Below are 19,547 nucleotides of genomic sequence, written 5' to 3'. Positions count from 1 at the left end.
TTCCAATAATATCAGGTGAGCCTTGGTGTGAATGCATGAAAGAACAAGTATATGAGCATGTCAAAGTGACAGATCTCACACTGTTTACAAGGTGATAGAAACTTGCATTGTCATTGTGCCTTGTAGCCATATTGCTGTGAAAAACTTAGATCTGATCAGATGATTTTTTTTAGGTGGTGGGATAAGGAGACTGAAGAATTTATACTACAGATAGAAATACCACTCTAATTGCACCTTGCAAAGATAAAGGGAAATTAATAATTAAAAGATGAAGACTGACAAGAATCACAGAAAATGATTTTGAAATTTGTAGTCAAAGGGTGCCAAACAACTGTCTGGTTTTTACACTTCAAATGAATACAATATAGAAATTTCAGACTCAGTGTTTTAGTGAAATCAGATAGGCTGGGTTTATTCTCACTGGAACATAGAATGCTGTGCGGTGACCTGATAGAGGCTTACAGAATCAAGAGGGGCATAGATAGAGTAGATAGCCAACAGGGTAGAGGAGTTGAAAACTAGAGGACATAGATTCAAGGTGAGAGGGGAAAAATTTAAAGGAGCTCTGAAAGGGTAAGCTCCCCCCCCCCCCCCCCACCCCCACACAGAAGGCAGTGAATATTTGAACAAGCTGCCAGAGGAGGTAGTGGAAGCAGATACTATTACAGTGTTTAAAACACATTTGGACAGGTATTAGAAATGTGTAGGGGAATATGGGCCGATTGCGGGCAAATAGAATTAGCACAGATGGGCATTATGGTCAGCATGGATGAGGTGGACTAAAGGGCCATTTCTGTGCTGTAGATTTCTTTGATTCTGTGAAATACCAGACAAATTGTTTGGAAAGGGCCAGTTTCCGATCACGTTTTATAGAAACGCATTGCACCACGTGACATTCATTGGATATTTCTCAACTCCTTGCTATATTGGACACAATTTGGTTTGTACAATTTTGTCAGTAGGCAGCAACACTCACCAACTTTTGTAAAAGCTTCTCTGAGCTCTTCCAGCTCATCCTTGGTAATCTGCGTAACAGTGTCCATTTCCTTTCCCACCTGTACAATCCGACCAGGTTACCGATTCAAAGCTGGAAAAAAAGAAAAGTCCTTAATATGGGACTGCAGATAGCAGAGCTCTCTCTCTTGGCTCATTGCTTTTGTGAAATTTAATGTTTAGGAATTTTCTCATCATCCCTTGCAAGGTTGAGCATGCCCATTGTCACACTACCCAGGAAACAGTAAATTCCATGCAAAACAAGGACATAACTGCAAGTGAAAAATAAAATAAAAAACTGAAGATTCTGGAAATCTACAATAAAAACAGAAAATGCTGGAAATAGTCAGCCAGGCCACATCCGTGAAAGAGAAACACAGATGTGGCCTGACCTGCTGAGTATTTCCAGCGTTTCCTGTTTTTATTAAGGACTTTACTACCTCTGAACACAGTCCATGTTACAAGACTCAGGATGACACTGAAAAAAAGTAAACCCGACGAGCAAGATTGTGATTTGCTGAAATATGCTTATTTCATTTGCCAGAATATACATCATTTGCCAAACAGGTCAAATTCAGTTGCATTTTCTTACATTTAAAACAATAAAAAAATTGTTTTGTATCTTGACTCATGGCAACAAAAAATTTTGTAAATGAGGACTTTTTATTATTCATTTCATTCACAAGTTGTGGCATTTTGAACCTCACTGGTCCTTGTGGTGGGGGCACTCAGAGAGTGGCATAGGGTAGGGAATTCCACAATTCTAACAAAGAAATGAGAATAGAACAATGATGGGGTGATCTGAAAGGGAGCCTGGAGGTGGTGGTTACCATGCACCTGCTAGCCTTCAACTTCTAGCTGGTACAAATTTTGGTTTGAAGAAGCTTTGGTGAGTTAGTGCAGTAAAAAATAATTGCATTAGTCAAATTAGGACGGCACATCTTTCTGCACCACAGTAGATTATTGCTAAAGAAAATCTTTGAAGGCATTCATGCTGCGTTGGTCTCTACATAGCAGCTTTCCAATCGAAGATTCTCCACTCCTGCCCTTTGCCTTCCAGCTGAGGGAGGATTTCACAGACATCAGCAATAAAATTCAGTCCATCTTTTACGCATTCATAAAGAAAATTCAAACCAATGCTGATATTTCCCAATCAAACTCATTTGTACTTTTGAGAAAAATTATATCCATACAAGGTAGTAACACAGCAACTACTTGTGTTTCAGGGTTTTCTTCTACCCGTCACATTTTAACACTTGCCAGAGTGCCTCAAACTTACAGCTATCTCAGGACAAGATGTGCCAACGCTTGGGCAACTTCCGACTAAATATTTTCATTGCAGTCGGAGCCACTACACTGAGAACGCACTGTTAGTCTTTGTAAGAAAACCAAAAGCTTTTGAACTGCATGCCAAAATAATTTTCACCCTTAAAGGGGAACTTAAGGTGCTTTAAGGGGCACTGTTGCCTATTCACACCAGTGCTGCAAGCAGCGGTTTTTGATCATGCTTCTGAAATAAGAGCACATGCATCTTTTCAGCAAGCCGTCATAGTGTTTAGCTTGGTATTGCATATTAGACAAACATTAGCGTAATGAAGTGCCTTCACTAACTGATATCAGGGCTCCAGACCACTAGAATACACCACTGCTGGAAGTTGTTGAAGCATTAGAACATAGAAAACATAGAACATTACAGCACAGTACAGGTCCTTCAGCCCATGATGTTGTGCTGACATTTGATCCTGCTCCAAGATCTTCCCACATAGCCCTCCATTTTTCTATCATTCATATGCTGATCTCAGAGTCTCTTAAATAATGTATCTGCCCCCACATCATCTTCCGGCAGTGCATTCCACACACTCACCATTCTCCACGTAAAAAATTTACCTTCGACATTTCCACCCACCCCCCCCCCCCCCCCATAGCTTCTTCCAATCGCCTTAAAATCATGCCCCCTCGTGTTAGCCATTTTCATCCTGGGAAAAAGTCTCTCACTGTCCACTCGATCTATGCCTCATCTTGTACACCCCCATCAAGTCACTTCTCATCCTCCTTCGCTCCAAAGAGAAAAGCCCTAGCTCACTCAACCTATCCTCATAAGACATGCTCTCCAATCCAAGCAGCATCCTGGTTACTCTCCTCTGCACCCTCTCTAAAGCTTCCACATCCTTCCTATCATGAGGCCACCAGAACTGAAGACAATACTCCAAATGTGGTCTAAGCAGAGTTCTATAGAGCTGCAACATTAATTCACTGCTCTTGAACTCAATATCCCGACTAATGAAGGCCAACACACCATATGCCTTCTTAACAACCCTATCAACCCATGTGGAAACCTTGAGGGATCTATGGACATGGACCCCAAGATCCCTCTGCTCCTCCACACTGCTAAGAGTCGTACCGTTAACCTTGTATTCTGCCTTCAAATTCAATCTTCCCAAAGTGTACCACTTCACATTTTTCTGGGTTGAACTCCATCTGCCACTTCTCAGCCCAGGTCTGCATCTTATCAATGTCCTGTTTTAACCTACAGCAACCCTCTACACTATCCACAACTCCACCAATCTTCATGTCATCTGCAAACTTACTAACCAAACCTTCCACATCCTCATCAAAGTCATTTATATAAAAAAAAATCGCAAAGAGCAGGGATCCCAGAACAGATCCCTGTGGAACACCACTGGTCCCCAACCTCCAGGCAGAATACGCTCCATCTACCACCACCCACTGTCTTCTATAGGTGAGCCAATTCTGAATCCATACAGCCAAGTTTCCCTGGATTCCATGCTTCCTGACTTCCTGAATAAGCCTTCCACAAGGAACCTCATCAAACGCCTTACCAAAATCCATGTACACCACATCCACTGCTCTAACCTTCAATATGCTTCGTCGCATTCTCAAAGAATTCAATCAGCCATTGTAAAATGGCTACTTAATATTATCAGTTGGAAGGAAGTATTTTCCAAATTACGGGGGCAAGAGGGTATCCAGGTACCAGAAGAACAGGCAAGACACGGCTGTAAAGAATTAGTGTCAGGAATGGCAGCAGTGCCATGCAAAGTTCCACAACCTCACTTTCTTGACCAAGATTAACATTCTGCCTGATGCAAATCCAGCTGACAAAAGCAGCCTTGCAATACACACAGCACTGGCACTGCCTCACCATACATGCACACTACTCACATGCACATTACAATGCACTGACGTTTACCTCTTTCCTTTGCTTGGATAAGTTTGCAGTTTCTCAGAGCAGATGGGAAGGGAACATTTACAACCTCAAAGACTGCAGCTTGAAGTATTGTTCCGTACTGAAATAGAAGCCACCCAAACAATATGTACATGTTTGCTGGGCACTCTTAACAGTGCCCTGCCTCATCATTGCCATGCCCCCCCCCCCCCCCCCCCCACCGAAGAGTTACACCTGACACCACCAAGCACCAGCTCAGATACTTGCACCACAACAACTGCATAAGCTAAGTCAAAGATACACGATTCACGTGGAGTGTCATCTGGGAGTAGCAGGCTGCAGTTTGACTAGAAGGCCAGGGAAGTTAGTGTGCCAGCTTGCCAGAGACTGAAGTTCACACTGGTTCTGCTCCAGACAACTACAATGGAATACTTGCATGGGAAGATTGGTGTAGATGCATGTTATTAAGCTTGGTACATTACCCAGTCTGTTTGAGATGTCAAGGAACAGGGAAGGGGAAAAAGGGTGGTGAAATCTTTCTCAAATTTCTCTCTCCAGCAGAACAAAGAACACATCCCTGCTTGTTTGGAGGTTGGGAAGTGGTGGGCACTTAGCTGGCAGGAGGATTATTCTGCCAATGGATAACTTTTATTGGTACCTCAATGAGGTTTTAGCCTATTTCCATCAAGCTTCTCTGTGCTGTCAGCTCATTTGTAAAAAAAAAGCAGCAAAAAGAAAGTGCAAAGGTTCTGCAAAGAAGTCATTCTTATGGTGCCATTCTTGAGCTGTGCTAGGATTGCATCAATATTGATTCCTGATAGACTCTGAATAAACCTCGACTCTCACAATTACATAGCAGCAACTTATGGAGAATGCAGCATAAATATGCATCACAGCTTAAGGTCTCTGATAAATGGCTTCTGGTCACATGATTCACAAGTTGCCAATACCAGAACCTTATAGGCACACGCCCATATTAGAGAGTGATTAATAAAGTAGACATGCAGAGCATTCGGTCAACACAACTCCAATCTGATTTGGATCTTATCAAATCTGGTGCCTGCACAATATGTTTCCTTAGGTAGTGAGCATCAATGACCTCCCTCACATCATAATGCACAGTAAACTGGGAAATGGCACGGGTCAATCACAAGCTGTGCAAGGAATTTGAAAATAACAATCACCTTTACTGTTACAGGAATGGGAGCTAAGCTAGAGTTTTAAGGGTAACAGATTTCATTCTCCACCAAGAGAACATTATCCACCTCAGTTAGGGGATGATTCTCTCTGCACTCCTACAAGACAGGGAATAAGCCCATCTTCCCATCCACCTACTGAGCCCTAAAGTCTTGACTATTCTTCCAATGCTTATCCTGTAGCTTTGGTTTATATAGAACACCCAATTTTGCAATAAATGAAGTACTCAGAAACTGGAAAAAAAAGACCGTGTATTTCAAGCAAAGTCATTGAATTCTCCCTTCTGGTGACCTCTGGTAACGTCAAAAGATCAGATTAAAAAAAAATGAGTGAATGAAAAATGGCTGGGCAGCCCTTAAAACAGCACAGCTGCTGTGAATAAAGCACAATGAAAACCCAATCCTCCAAACCAAACCAGAAAAACATGACCCAATTTCAGCTGCAAATATTCCAGATGAGCACTGCAGAAGGAATTGCATCATTCACGTACATCCCACAAACGTCCTGCATGTGCTAGCATGTGGAATGCATGCAAGCACCAGGTGCAGTTTTGTGGGCCTCACAAACCATGCAGTATGACCTCGTTTTCATGACTTACAACCAAAAATAGCAAAATCCACTCACTGCATGCCAAGATAGTGTGCTAAGCAAACAAATTCTGGCCTGTGTCTTTTTATTTGACTCTTGCCTGATCAAAACTCCTGTCAACCTCTAAACCGATCCTCCCAAAATCCAATAGTGCAAGAAAGTAAATTCAGATTGTGTTCACATCTTGAAAGAACTAACTGCCACCAACCATCTTCAAGGTTGGAGGTGACCATTTCACACAGAAAAATCTGATTTGTTTGCAAACTTCAACCAAATCAAGGATTCGCCATTAAAAGAAAACTATGAAAAGGCAGAGGATTGGAAGACAGAACATATAATGAATCACATCGATCTAGTTATGCCCATCAAAAAGTTTTCAAAGCACATAACAAAGAAACCACTAATTCTCCAGTCATGCAGTCTAAGATTATACAATGGAATTACTTTCACTGGAAGATACAGCATATCCCTCTACAAAACAGTGGGAAAGTACATTTATACCATTGGGTATATTTGAGAGCATGCAAACACATGCATGTGGTGCAGGGTTCACCTTCATTCAAGATAAAGTGAACATAGGGTGCTGAGGAAGACACTGAACTACAAGCACAAAGCACTCTAAGATTGCCAAAACATTTATCAGATTGAAATTAATCCTGAAGAGTGGAAGGCAATATATATTGGGACAACTAATAAGACTGGGATATACACAATGAATGGCAGGACCCTGCATTGTACTGAGGGACAGAAGGATCTCGATGTAAACATCCAAGGATCCCTAAAGAAGCAGCACCATAGCTAAGATGGTTAAGGTGGCATATGGAATACTTGTTTTCATTAGCGAGGGGACAGAATACAAGAGCAAATAGGTTCATGGTATAAATACACTTCTACCCCACTGTGATAAGACTATTGAACGGTTCCCTTATACAATGAGATGGACTATGACCTCATGATCTACCTTGTTGTGACCCTGCACCTTATTCCACTGCACTTTCTCTGTAGCTGTGACACTTTACTCTGTACTGTTACTGTTTTCACCTGTACTACATCAACGCACTTTGTACTAACTCAATGTAACTGCACTGTGTAATGAATTGACCTATACAAATCGGTTTGTAAGACAAGCTTTTCACTGTACCTCAGTACATGTGACAATAATAAACCAATACCAAGTTGAGCCATAGCTACAATATTGTCTGCAGTTCTGGTCACCATAGTAGAGGAAAGATGTGATTACACTGCAAAGGATATTCACCAGGATGTTACCTGGGATGGAGTATTTCAACTATGAGAAGAGTGTGTATAAACTGTTTGTTTTCATTGGAGCAGAGAAGGCTGGGAGGATTCTTGAGAGAGGTATACAAAAGTATAAAGGGTGTGGAGGGGGTAGTGAGAACCTTTCTGCTTAACAGAGATGTCTGTGACCAGAGGGCATATTTTGAAGCGGTAAGAGAATTAGAGGGGATTTAACTTGGAAAAAGATTTTGGTTTCTTCCCCAACCAGAGGCTAGTTAGAAGATGGAACTCTCTGCCTGAAGCGCTGGAGGCAGATGCTCTCAGAATATTTAAGTTTTATTTACACAAGCACTTGAATTGCCATGGCATAGAAGGCTTTAGCCAAATGCTGGGGAAATAGAATTAGTAAATATAGCTTACAAAATAGGAATTATGTTTCGGTACTAGATGGCTAGCATGAACACAGTGGGCCAGAACCAGTTTCTAGACTGGCAGAGGTCAGACAAACTCAGTGGGAATGAAATCTGGTCATGTTGCAACAGGTCAACAACACCACTGTTGTTGGCAGAATCACAGATGGTGATGAGGTCCCATACAAGAGTGAGATTGGTCAGCTGGTTGAGTGATGTTGTGACAACAATCTTGCACTCACCATCAGCAAGACCAAGGAACTGATTGTGGACTGTAGGAAGGGAAAGTCAGGCAAACACGCACCAGTCCTCATTGTAGGATCTGTGGTGGAAAGGGTGAGCACCCAAGTTCCTGGGTGTCAACATCTCGAAGGACCTTTCCCGAGCCCAGCACATATATGCAACCATGAAGGCAACTCACAATCATCTCTACTTAGAGGTTTAAGGAGATTTGGCATGTCATCAAATACACTGACAAACTTCTACAGATGCACAGTGGAAAGCATTCTGACTGGTTGCATCACAGCCTGGTATAGAAACTCCAACGCACAGGAATACAATAGGCTACAGAGTGGTGGACTCAGCCAGTTCCATAACGGGTACAGCTCCCCACTGTCTCAGGAAGGCAATATTCATCATCAGGGGCCCCCACCATCGGGGCCATGCCCTTTTCCCAATGCTGTCATCAGGCAGGAGGTACAGGAGCCTGAAGATTCAACAACAAGACCCATTCCTGAAGATTCAACAACAGCTTTTTCCCATTTCCATCAGGTTCTTGAACCAACCTGGAGAACCTGAACACTACCTCTGACTATATTTTTCCTCTCTCTATCTTGCACTAGTGCTGTTCTGTTTGTTGATGTTATTTTGCACACGTGTAAGTTATGTATATTAATTTATGTTAATTTAAGTTCATGTTAACTTATGCTTGCCTTCGTTCTTATAATGTATTGTGCTGCTGAAAAAAGCTATTTTTATGGCATTTATACACTGTGTATCTATGCCCACGACAACAATAAACTTGAATTTGACGCTCTTTACAAAGATAAATTGGATTGAAGGAAGAACAACACAAAAAGGTCAGTTCTCTCTGGAAGTAGTAGTATCTGCAGAGTTACCTGAGAATTTTGTGCAAAAAAAAGTTACTCAGCCAAGCAAGATCTAAACCAGGAAAAGACATCCATGCCTCCAGAGGGAACTATTTAAAGAGGCAGATCAAGCTGTTAAGACTGAAAAATAGTCTGAGAAACAAGGAATAGCACACTGGTATTGTTTATATCCTGAGCCTCAAGTCTACAAGATGCAAGGCACTGAAATAAGGACTCTCATGTCATACCAGACACTTAAACTACCAAATGAGATGTAATACAATGGCTGAAAATTAAAGAGATTGTTTAGTATAGACAATGGTAGATCTTTAAACTACTGATGGTAAACTTAATTTAAGGTATTTTAATCTCAGCCTAAGGCAGTCCTCAGGATTGAGGATGGTTTACTTCCACTCTGATTTCATGGGTTCTGAGCCAATTGATGAGGCCAATGTGGAAACTGCAGACACTTCCACAGATGGGGCAGGAGATGCCAGAAGGAGGGCAGTGTTTCAGTCCACCGGAGAGTAGAACTTCTGAGCTGAAGAATGGTTTTGCTGCTCAGAATCGATGATTAATGCTGATAGACCAGAAGTGCCCTTCAGAATGCAGTTTGTAGGCACACAGCTGCTTTCTGTCTCGACTGTACTCCTTCAAGTCAAAAGTCAAAATAAACTGTGTGGTGGTCAGCAATCTCAGCACACATGTTCCTCCACCTTCCTTATAGTATTAAGTTGGGGGCAAGGTGCTGTGAGGTTTTATTCCAGTGATTATTTAGCCATTTGCTCTAAGTAAATCACACCTCCTATATTATTTGCAGATAATGAGGTCCATTCAAATGCTTACGCATACCACTCTTCAAAGCAATACAAGATTTCACCCAATTAATCAGAAAGTCACATCTGTTACTAACGTACAAACCTTGCTTAATGTGGAATTCTTGCACTCCAGAACTAACTATGCTTTTAGCCAACTTACTGCAGTACAATTAAACACTGCCAGCTACACAACAATGTGGAAAATTGCCCACGTTTCTTGTCCACAAGCAGGACAAAACTGATCCAGCTAATTATTGTCCAATCTCCCATCAATCACCAGCAAAATGACAGTCACCAATAATACCATCAGTTCAATTCCAAATGTAATTCCTCAGAAAATGATGCATTTCATGCCTGCACATAGCAAGTATGAGACGACATTCACATATTGGGTGAAAAGTAACAAGTAACTTTCATAATAACCATCTCCGACAAGAGAAAATCCAGCAACTTACCTTGATATTACCACTAGCACTATAAGCTTCCTGAAGATCACTATTGACCAGAAACTGAACAGGACCAGTAACAACAATACTGTGGCTATAGGATCAAAGGCTGGGTACTTGGGCAACCAGTGATTTACTTCCTGATATCCCCAAGTCTATTCACAACTTATAAGCCACAAGGCAGAACACAATGGCATACTCTTCACTCGCCTGGAGTGCAGCTCCATCAGAGTTGTGCTTGGACTAGAGGGTATGAACTACTAGGAGAGGCTGGACAAACTTGGGTTGTTTTTTCTGGAGTGTCGGAGGTTTGGGAGACCTGATAGAAGTTTATAAAGTTATGAGAGGCATAGATAGGGTAGACCGCCAGAAATTTTTTTTTGCCAGGGGAGAAATGTCAAATACTAGAGGACATGCATTTAAGGTGAGGGGGGAAACGTTAAAGAAAATCTCTTTCTTTCACACACAGAAAGTGGTAGGTACCAAACAGGCTGCCAGGGTAGTGATGGAAGCAGATACAATAGTGGCGTTTAAGTGACTTTTAGAGACACACGTGAATATGCAGGGAATGGAGGGATATGGATCATGTGCAGGCAGAAGCGATTTAGTTTAATTTGACGTCATGTTCGGCACAGACATCGTGGGCCGCAGGGCCTGTTTCTGTGTTGAACTGTTCTATGTTCTAACACTCAAGAAAATAAACTCCATCCAAAAGAAAGTAACTTACTTGACTGATACTCCATCACCAACATTCATTCCCTCCAACTATTGCCAAGAAGCTCACAGGCTTACCACCAGCACTTCACTTTCAATTCACACACTGTCATACTTCGAAATATCATTGCTCATTCATTGTCACTGGGTCCAATCCTGGAACAGCCTACCCAATATCATTGTGCGAGAACCTTCACAAGACGGCAGCATTTCAAAAGTCAACAAGCCACCACCTTTTCAAGGGCAGTTAAGATGGGTAATAATTGGTGGCCTTGCCAGTGATAGCCACATCTTGAAAAATTAATTTTAAAAAGATTTGAAAACGCAAGAACATAAATTTAACTATCATGCCATTAAGCGTCTTGCCAGGAGAATGTTCAAAACTATTAATAGTTATTGACAGCAAGTTTTCTATCAATGCCCCATTCCATCAATCACAAAGAAAAACCTTACATGTTCTGACATTTATTTTCCTCACTTTCACTCCCTACTGAAATGTGACATCCAGCAGATTCAGATTCACAAAGCACTTTATGAAATTAATGTTTAGTATTATGTGCTTCACATAACATTTTTGTTAAAAAACATTTCCATCTAGTTTCCCCCAAGCAAATCCACTTACTAACATTTATGATGGAAACTGCTTATGTAACTGTCACATTGTAATTACAGCTTCATAGTGATAATCCTGTAGATCTACATTTTTTTTTCTTTGCTCATTCTGCTTGGTAAAAAATATAACACATTTTGTTTTAAATCACTGTTGGGTCTAGGTCCTAGAACTCCCTACCCAACACTGTAGAAATAACTTTCACCAGAATGATTGCAGTGGTTCAAGGGATGACCTTTGAAATAGATCCAATCACATATGCACTTACCAATCCAAAAAATACCAAATCCCACAACACTCATTGTGCCTTCCAATGTACAATGCCACAGATGATCAATTTATAAAGATCAATTCAGAGGTACAATGTTGGGAAAAAAGTTTTTTTGTTTACAAAGCTATTTCATTCCATAATACCACAAATACAAATTTCTTGTAATCTCATTCCCAGCCACACTGATTATCATTTGTCTGCAACTATTTGCTATCTCATAGCCAGTTGCGCCTTCAGTAGTATCAAATGCATGATCCTGACTCTTCTAGGATTAAGTCTCATAACAGATGATGATGCAAAAATTTATGCTGACATTCCAATGCCATATTAAGGAAATACTGCAAAACTGGGGAGGCAAGTTTTTAAGCTGCCAAGCATGAACTATTTCAAGAACAGAGGTACCATTAATGTCTCAGCAACACTTATCGAATCACTGAAATAGAACATCTTTCCGTTACTACATGACTGATTTAGGAACTAGGTGTTGTTCTACCTATTTAACAGTTACCATACGTCACAAGTATTTAATTTACTGAGAGCACTTTCGGATGAGGTCTTGAAAACTTATGTAAATAAATCATGAGAAAGTGAGAGGGCAGGTGAGGGGGGAGGAGACAGTGGAAGCAAGCCAGGGGTCGGAGAGGGGAAGCAGCAGAGAGATGGAAAACCTTCAGTACCTCAATGCACTATCAGTTTGGATGTGTTTGATGGGAGATCAGACCACAACAGGAAATTGAGGCAGATGGTGCTGTGGAGTGAAATCAAGGCTGATAACAACATGGATTGCCTTATTTATTGTGGATCAAAATGTTACACAGCACAGGTCTATTCAAAAATACGATAAAACTCCAATAATCTGCATGTTCAGGACTTTGTTGCTGCTGCATTGGCAGATTTTCTGGAATATTGGATCTTATTTTTATTAATCCTCAACACTTTGAATTCACATTTAAAGTTGCACAATAAGATAACTTTTCCAGTAAACCAGGTAAGCTGGAAGGGAACACTGGAACTAGGGCCCAAGTGAGTGAAAAGGGAGTAGGAGAACCAGAGCCCCGGTGTGTTAGAGGGAGCGAGGGAACTGGGGCCCCAGTATGTTACAGAGAGTGCAGGAACTGGAGCCTGGGTGAGTGGAAATGGAATGTGGGAAGTTAGGGGCCTGGTACATTAGAAGGAATGTTGGAACTGGTTCTCTGGTGAATGGAAAAGGAGCATGGAAACTGGGGCCCTAAATGAGAAGAACAGGAGTGTGGCAAATATTATCTGATGAGCCAAACAATCGGGATTTCCAAAATGTCAGATAGCAGATTATTGGAATTTTACTGCACATGCTCTAACAATATGTCATAAGTAATGCCAGTGACCTTCCAATTTACCGTATTTGAATTCAATGAAATCATTTAATCCTCCCTTCTGAAATTTCTCATTTCTAGTTATTTTCAAATATTGCTTTGCTTTATTTACCAATACTAGATTTGCACAACCTTCTTTAAACAAGACATTTAATAGACATTATATTATTTCACTTTTCTTACATCAATTAATACTCAAATGTAGGCATTCTAAGCCATGAGACACTGTAAATAATGCACAGTGAATAAGAAATACATATTCCTGATAAGTAATAATTTCCAAGGGAGTACAGAGATCAGGAGGAAACTTTAAAAATCTCTTTAAAATGATGCACCATTTTGAGTAGGAAAGTGTTTGTGCTACATGCCAGTGTCCATCAAGTCTTGCATATAAAATGTTCCATCAGCTCAGACCTGCAAGTCAAAATTGCTGCCAATACAAGTATATAAATTCCCACCAGTTTTCTTAACTTAATCTGCTATATGCAATATTTCTAATGGATCTGGCTCCAGATAAACACATCAGCAAATTAGTTAAACCTTTTTCTTAATAGCCAACTTAAATTGCTGAGCCTTCATCATTGACTCCCTAAGGCACACTAAAATAACTTTCCCCTACTCATAAACCCTTCATGGGCAGCCAGATCCCTCCAAAAGATCAGTGGTTTGGGGTACCCCTATGTGGAACCTCCCATCAACTACTCTCAGATACAAAAGGGCAGCCCAGTTGCACCAAGATGACATGCTTCAAAGTTAATGAATAAGACAATTAAATATAGAAAACAATTAAATGTCTGAAAAAAATACTCAATATGAATACCAAAATGCTACGCGACCCTACACTAACCTAACTCTGCTCATTCCTGATCAGTCAATTTCATGAAGCTCTCATCCATCGCCAAAATCATTTTCAATTTTAAGATTCCACATTGTATGTGGAACCTACAGCTTCCAAAAAAGGAATGTTGAAAAATTAAGCTGACTTAATTAAAACTACTACATCAAAGGAGTACTGGATATTATGGCAGAACAAGTGATGCATCATCTCAAACTTAACAAAATACATAAATTTTTCTACAATACAGAACTGTATTTTTAAGGAAACAACTGCAGGGCAAAAAGTCACTAAATTGATCAAGTCCTTCAACACTTAAAAACTGGTCAACTCTTCATTGACCCAGACAACTTGGTAAACACCCAACTATTTAAATCATCAATTGTTAACTCGTCAGGTCCGTTCTTTGTAATAATCAGAAAAATAACTTTTCTAAAAAAGGCCTTTTATTATAAGTAACAGATGGTAGAATGCTCTTTGACACCTAACTGGCTCATTGTACAACGTTCCTAACTGCTGTACACAGAACATAAATGGCATACTGCAATATACCTAGGGCTTTAAGACACTCTGTTGCTCAAAGAAAAGGCCACTCCCTTTTTAGTGCTTTGGTCTAGCAATGCAAACTGCAACTTTTACACACAGTGATGTGATATAGAGACCAATTTTTTTCTCCCAAACCATACCCTTCTAGGATACAAATTCTTTGCTGAATACTGTCTCAAAGATGCATCCATGTTCTACATGCAGATGCTCACCCTGCAGGAATGTGCTCACAGTGAACATTAGCTGGTTAGTTAATTCTGCACAACATCCTATATCCTGTCAAATGTTGCCTTTCTTTTTATAAGCTGCATAGTAATCCCTGATGTTCTACAAGTTTTTTTGCTCCAAACACCTGTGGGGTTTAACAAAAATCCTAAATGTTGGATGTCGCATGTCCTCCCAGGTTGCAGAACAAGGCAAATGTCTATTCCAATCTCGCTCACTGCTCAAAGAGCCCAGAATCCTAGTCTCAAACTTTCTTTTTTATAACTTATTCTGTCTCAATGATTCCCTTCATGAAGCAGTATTTCCTGAAGTCATTAATTATGAACCCATGCCCTTTTGTCCCATGGTGCCTGGAAGTCTTGGTTTGGGTTTGGGTTTGCTGCTGCTTCTTCTCAGACAGTCCCTCGGGGGGGGGGGGGGGGGAGCTAAGTAGGCCAACATGGAAACCTTAGACCCAACTGCAGATGGGGCAGGTGGTGGCTAATAGAGTTGGTAATTTGTGAGATGATGCGCTCCCTCTGCTGCTTACACAGGGCTTCAATATGCTCCTGATGCAAGGCACTGAGGTTATCAACAGCAATCCGGTCATGGACAAGAGATTTGAAGGAGTTAGTAGTGATGATGCATATCAGGGAAGCTTTAAATATCTTTTCTGTCTGTTTGGCAATCTCCTCCCATGACTACTCCATTAAATACATGAACAATAGCATTTTCTTATAAATTCTGCTTCAAAGCTGGAGAATTACTCATGTCCCACCACCAGTTTTAGTAATTTGCCAGGATTCTTGCTCCTGATTTCCATGCCACAACAGGTCCTCCCCCTACTCCAGGAATTTCAAGTCCACACTGTCCATGTCACAACCCATCCTGATATTAGCAAATTTAGAAAAGTCCAATTAATTACTCAACCAGCGAGTCCCAACATATTGCTGCTGTTAACCTCTAATGTATATATAAAAAAAAATTAAATTATTTATCAATACAAATTACCACAGGAAAGTTACCACAGGTGGTGGAAACTTTGGAAACCAAATCAGAATATATGAAGAGGTTAGTATGTGTTTCAACTGCCTACCCTTCATTAAATATAAACACTAAATCCCACCCCAAAGCAAAAAAGAAAATTGGAAGATGGGCTGATATAAAGAATGGTGACTTGGGTAGATTCAGACCAGGCACCAGTAGTTTTGTGCAAGTCCATGCCTTTGCGATTGTAGCGGGGTTAGGGCAGGGGCTGGCGAAATTAGCTTCTAACATTAGATAACAACTGAAGATTGGCTATAGTTATGCCTCAGAGGGAAACAAATGACTTTCTCTCACCACCCAAGGAAATCACAGGAATAGGTGCATATTATCTTATGTCACAGAAACTGACAAGACGATTCAGCTCACAGCCGCAGAAAAAGAAATACATTTTACTCCCACCCAAATCAAATGCCCAACTGTTCCAAAGTAAATCCACGTCTTTGGCCTTAAGGCACAACTGTCTGAAATATGATGCTACTTTGTGCAATGTTACCATAAAGTTATCCAAAATACCAAATATCTGTTTTATGCTTTTATAAAAATGGAAAAAGTTGAGCTTCCAACATGTTTTTTTTTAGAAAGCTGATTTTACCCACAACCTAGAAAACATTACAAGAAAAGTTTCTGAACATGTGAAATGGAACAAGTTGCTTCTTGTGATGGAGAAGTTAACAAGAGTCAGACTTCCTTAGGCAAGCTCATCCTGTGGTTAACATAAACCACTTAAACTTTAAAGGAAATTGCAAAGTCAATAGTTGTCTGATTTTTGTAATGTGTTTCAAATCACATTTAAATTTCCATTAAAGCTTTTATACAGGCCACAAAAGTGACTCAGCTAGCTCCAAAAGCCTTCAATTCTTTTTTTCTCCACAGTACAAATGAAACTTAATATGGACAATAGCTCAGTGTACATCCATACCATTTTAAAAGAATGTGCCACAGCACTTTATAAGCAATGGAATAACATTTGAAGAGCAGCCTGTTGTAATTAATGAAAGATAGCTGTGATCATTTCCGCCATCGCTTGATGTCTCAGCTCAAATAGCAAATGGTCAATTTTAAGCAGGATTCCAGAGGCCAACTGCTGTTCGAGGTACCAATTCCTTAGGTTAATCTTCAAGGGGAATGCAGACAAGAGCTTTCTCCTTTCAATGTGGGAAACAATGGATTATTTAAGTGTCATGGCTGCAAATACTACCTTTGCTCCTAAAAGTTAAAAACAAAATAGGCAACACTAATAGGAAATATTATACAGATCCAAAGATGGCAATGTTGGAAATTAATAAAACATCACCTTATTGCAATAGGTTGGGGTTGAAACATACAGTTGGGACAGATCTCTAATGGAGGCTGACATGATAATGTTTGATGCTGACAGCTGCTGCCCTAAATGGCAAAGTGCCCCAATTTCACAGCACAGATACATCGTCAATGTATCAACAGTCAACATCACTACCCAATCTTTAACTGTTTTATTCCCAAATACTCAAAACTGTGACCTTCAACCCCACCCTGCACAAACATTCTAAAATAAACTTCATCCAACTAGTGGCTGGTTGTAGTGCTTTCACTTGAGGGTACTGTGGGTTCAAATCCTATTCCAGAGACACTGTAATCTATAGTGACACCCAATGCAGGACTAAGGAGTTGCTAGGCTGTCAAAGGTGTAATTTGTCAGGTCAAACATTAACCTTAGCCCTCATCTACACTTTCATGTGCCTATAATCAAATGGCAATATTCAAAGAAAATGGGAATCCTCCCTGGTGCCCGAACTTTCAGTTATTCTCTCATTACTATATGTGGGGCGTTGATATCCCTTAATGTTAAAAACCTATCCATTTCTGTTTTTAATACTCAGTAGGTGAACATCCACAGCCTTCTTAGGTAGAGAATTCCAAAGATTTGCCACAAGAAATTTCTTCTCACAGTTCTGATGACTAACCCCCTACTTTGAGATGTCAAAACCTCATCCCTGTAACTATCCTTTCAAGCCCTGTAAGAATTTTGGATGTATCAATGAAATCATCTTCCATTTTTCTGAACTCGAGAACATAGGTCTAGTATGTTTCATCTCTCTTCAGAGGACAAACCTGCCATCCCAGGAGTCAATAGTTAGCTATCATTCCATGTGCTGCAACTAAATGCTGCAATATGAGGTGAAGAAGTGGATGAAGAAAACAGTCAACCTATCATTCCTGTGACAAGGCTGCAGAGAAAAGTCAGGAGATGGAAATAGATTTACTTTAGAAGAGAGTTGGCACAAACACAATGGACCAAATGGCCTCGTCCTGCACAGTAATTATTCAATGATTCTACAGAATGCTAGCATGGTGAGATGAGAAGTAGATTATAGAATCATTAGTGCATGGCCCCGAGTCCAAACCATTTCTTCATAGAGCAGTCCCATAAGTCCTTTTCTCCCCCTCGCTCTTTTCCTCCAGTTCTGCATGATTTCTCCTTCACTGAATATCCCAATCCCACTGGAAAGCTCTGAATGAACCACCATTATGGGTAGCTTTTTCCAGACCAAAGCTATTCTCTGCATAAAATCTTTTATTTATATCACTGACACCACCCACTGTATTCCTCACCTCTTGTGCCTTATACCCATCAATTAAAATCTGTGTTAGCTGGTACTTCTGCTAATAGGAACAGCTGCTCTCAATCCTTCATGATCAAGTCTCCCCTCACCCTTATTGCTTGGCTACGTTGCCTCCAACAGTTGAACAGCCTGCAGAAAAGTTACAATCAAAACTGGCACAGGCACTTGAGGGGATCCAAGCTGCAACACAATCCATGGGTGAGCACCCATCTCATATTGTGCAATGCAAACTTAAAGTGCTCCTGAACAGAAAACTCAACTCAAACCCTCAGATCACATCTACTAACTGTTTCATTTGTCATGTAAAAAAAGTCTTTCCGTTGCATATTAATTCCTAGAATTAAATAGCTGGCCTGACTCCTGCTCAATAATTCAACCTGAGAACTAAGTAAATTAAAATCATTCAATCTTTTGAAGATTGCCACCCACGAGGGAATTTAAAATGAGAGCACAAATACCAATTCTTTCCAATTCCTTCTGTCAGAGACAAATCTAAATACTATATCTCCAAAAGCAAAAGAATATAAAAAAAAAGATGGAAAGTTTGCTATGTCTACAGCAGAATACCAATTCTGATTAATGATGCCTGCTCAGGGTCAACATATGTTTGAACAAATGTTTTCTGATGACAGGAACTATCGGCAGCACACTTCCACAAGGGAGCAAGTTGAACAGAATTAGAGAAAGGAAGATGGCAAACTTAAGAGTCTGGTTGACTAGTGCATGCTGCAATGTTCACTTAAAACATCACAAATAGATATTAAAAAAAACATTTATTTCAATGTCACAAGGCAACTTGGTCCATTTCTTTTTATCTACCTTGAGCTTTTTAAATAATTCTGTGGAGGTCCATTTCTAGTCAACACAAACAATTTTTAAGAGGAATTTACTGATAAAAAGGAAACACATTGGTTTACATAACCTCACGGCATTCAAAACACTTTACAGTCATCAAATGTAGCTTTCACCATAAAAATAAAAGAACCAGTATCGGCACCTTCTCCTTGGCCAACATCCCTGGGCCTCATTACTCCCAGTCAGTTGCACTGGGCAGGTCACATTGTTCGCAAGCCCAACAACAGATCTGGGAAACAGATACTCTATTCTGAACTCTGCCACTGAAGATTACCTTCCGGACAGAGGAAAAGATTCAAGAGTAATGGAAAACAAAACTGCAGATGCTGGAATCTGAAACAAAAGTGCTGGAAGAACTCAACCGGGCAAGCAGCACCTGTGGGGGAAAAAAATCAGTTAACGTTTCAGGTCGGAGACCCTTCATCAGAACAGAGAGAGGAAATCAAGTTAGTCTATGCAACCAAGGATTAGTGTAGATGGGCAAAAAGGTCAAAATGGACATAGTTGGCCTAACAGTCAGCTTCTGTGCTATACAATTCTATGA

General features: G+C 40.4%; 1 protein-coding gene across 1 annotated transcript in view; it reads right to left on the bottom strand.

Moving 5' to 3' along the window:
* pls3 (plastin 3 (T isoform)) overlaps positions 1-19,547 on the bottom strand; it is a 93,569-nt gene that overhangs the window by 47,450 nt on the left and 26,572 nt on the right. The window contains exon 2 of the mRNA XM_052020764.1: positions 977-1,087. Within this exon, the coding sequence (XP_051876724.1) occupies positions 977-1,043 (67 nt within the window). The 5' untranslated portion in view covers positions 1,044-1,087. The remainder of the gene's footprint in view (positions 1-976; positions 1,088-19,547) is intronic.

The sequence above is a fragment of the Pristis pectinata genome, chromosome 8 (assembly GCF_009764475.1).
Source record: "Pristis pectinata isolate sPriPec2 chromosome 8, sPriPec2.1.pri, whole genome shotgun sequence".
NCBI lineage: Eukaryota > Metazoa > Chordata > Chondrichthyes > Rhinopristiformes > Pristidae > Pristis > Pristis pectinata.
This window is presented reverse-complemented; position numbering and strand designations above follow the sequence as displayed.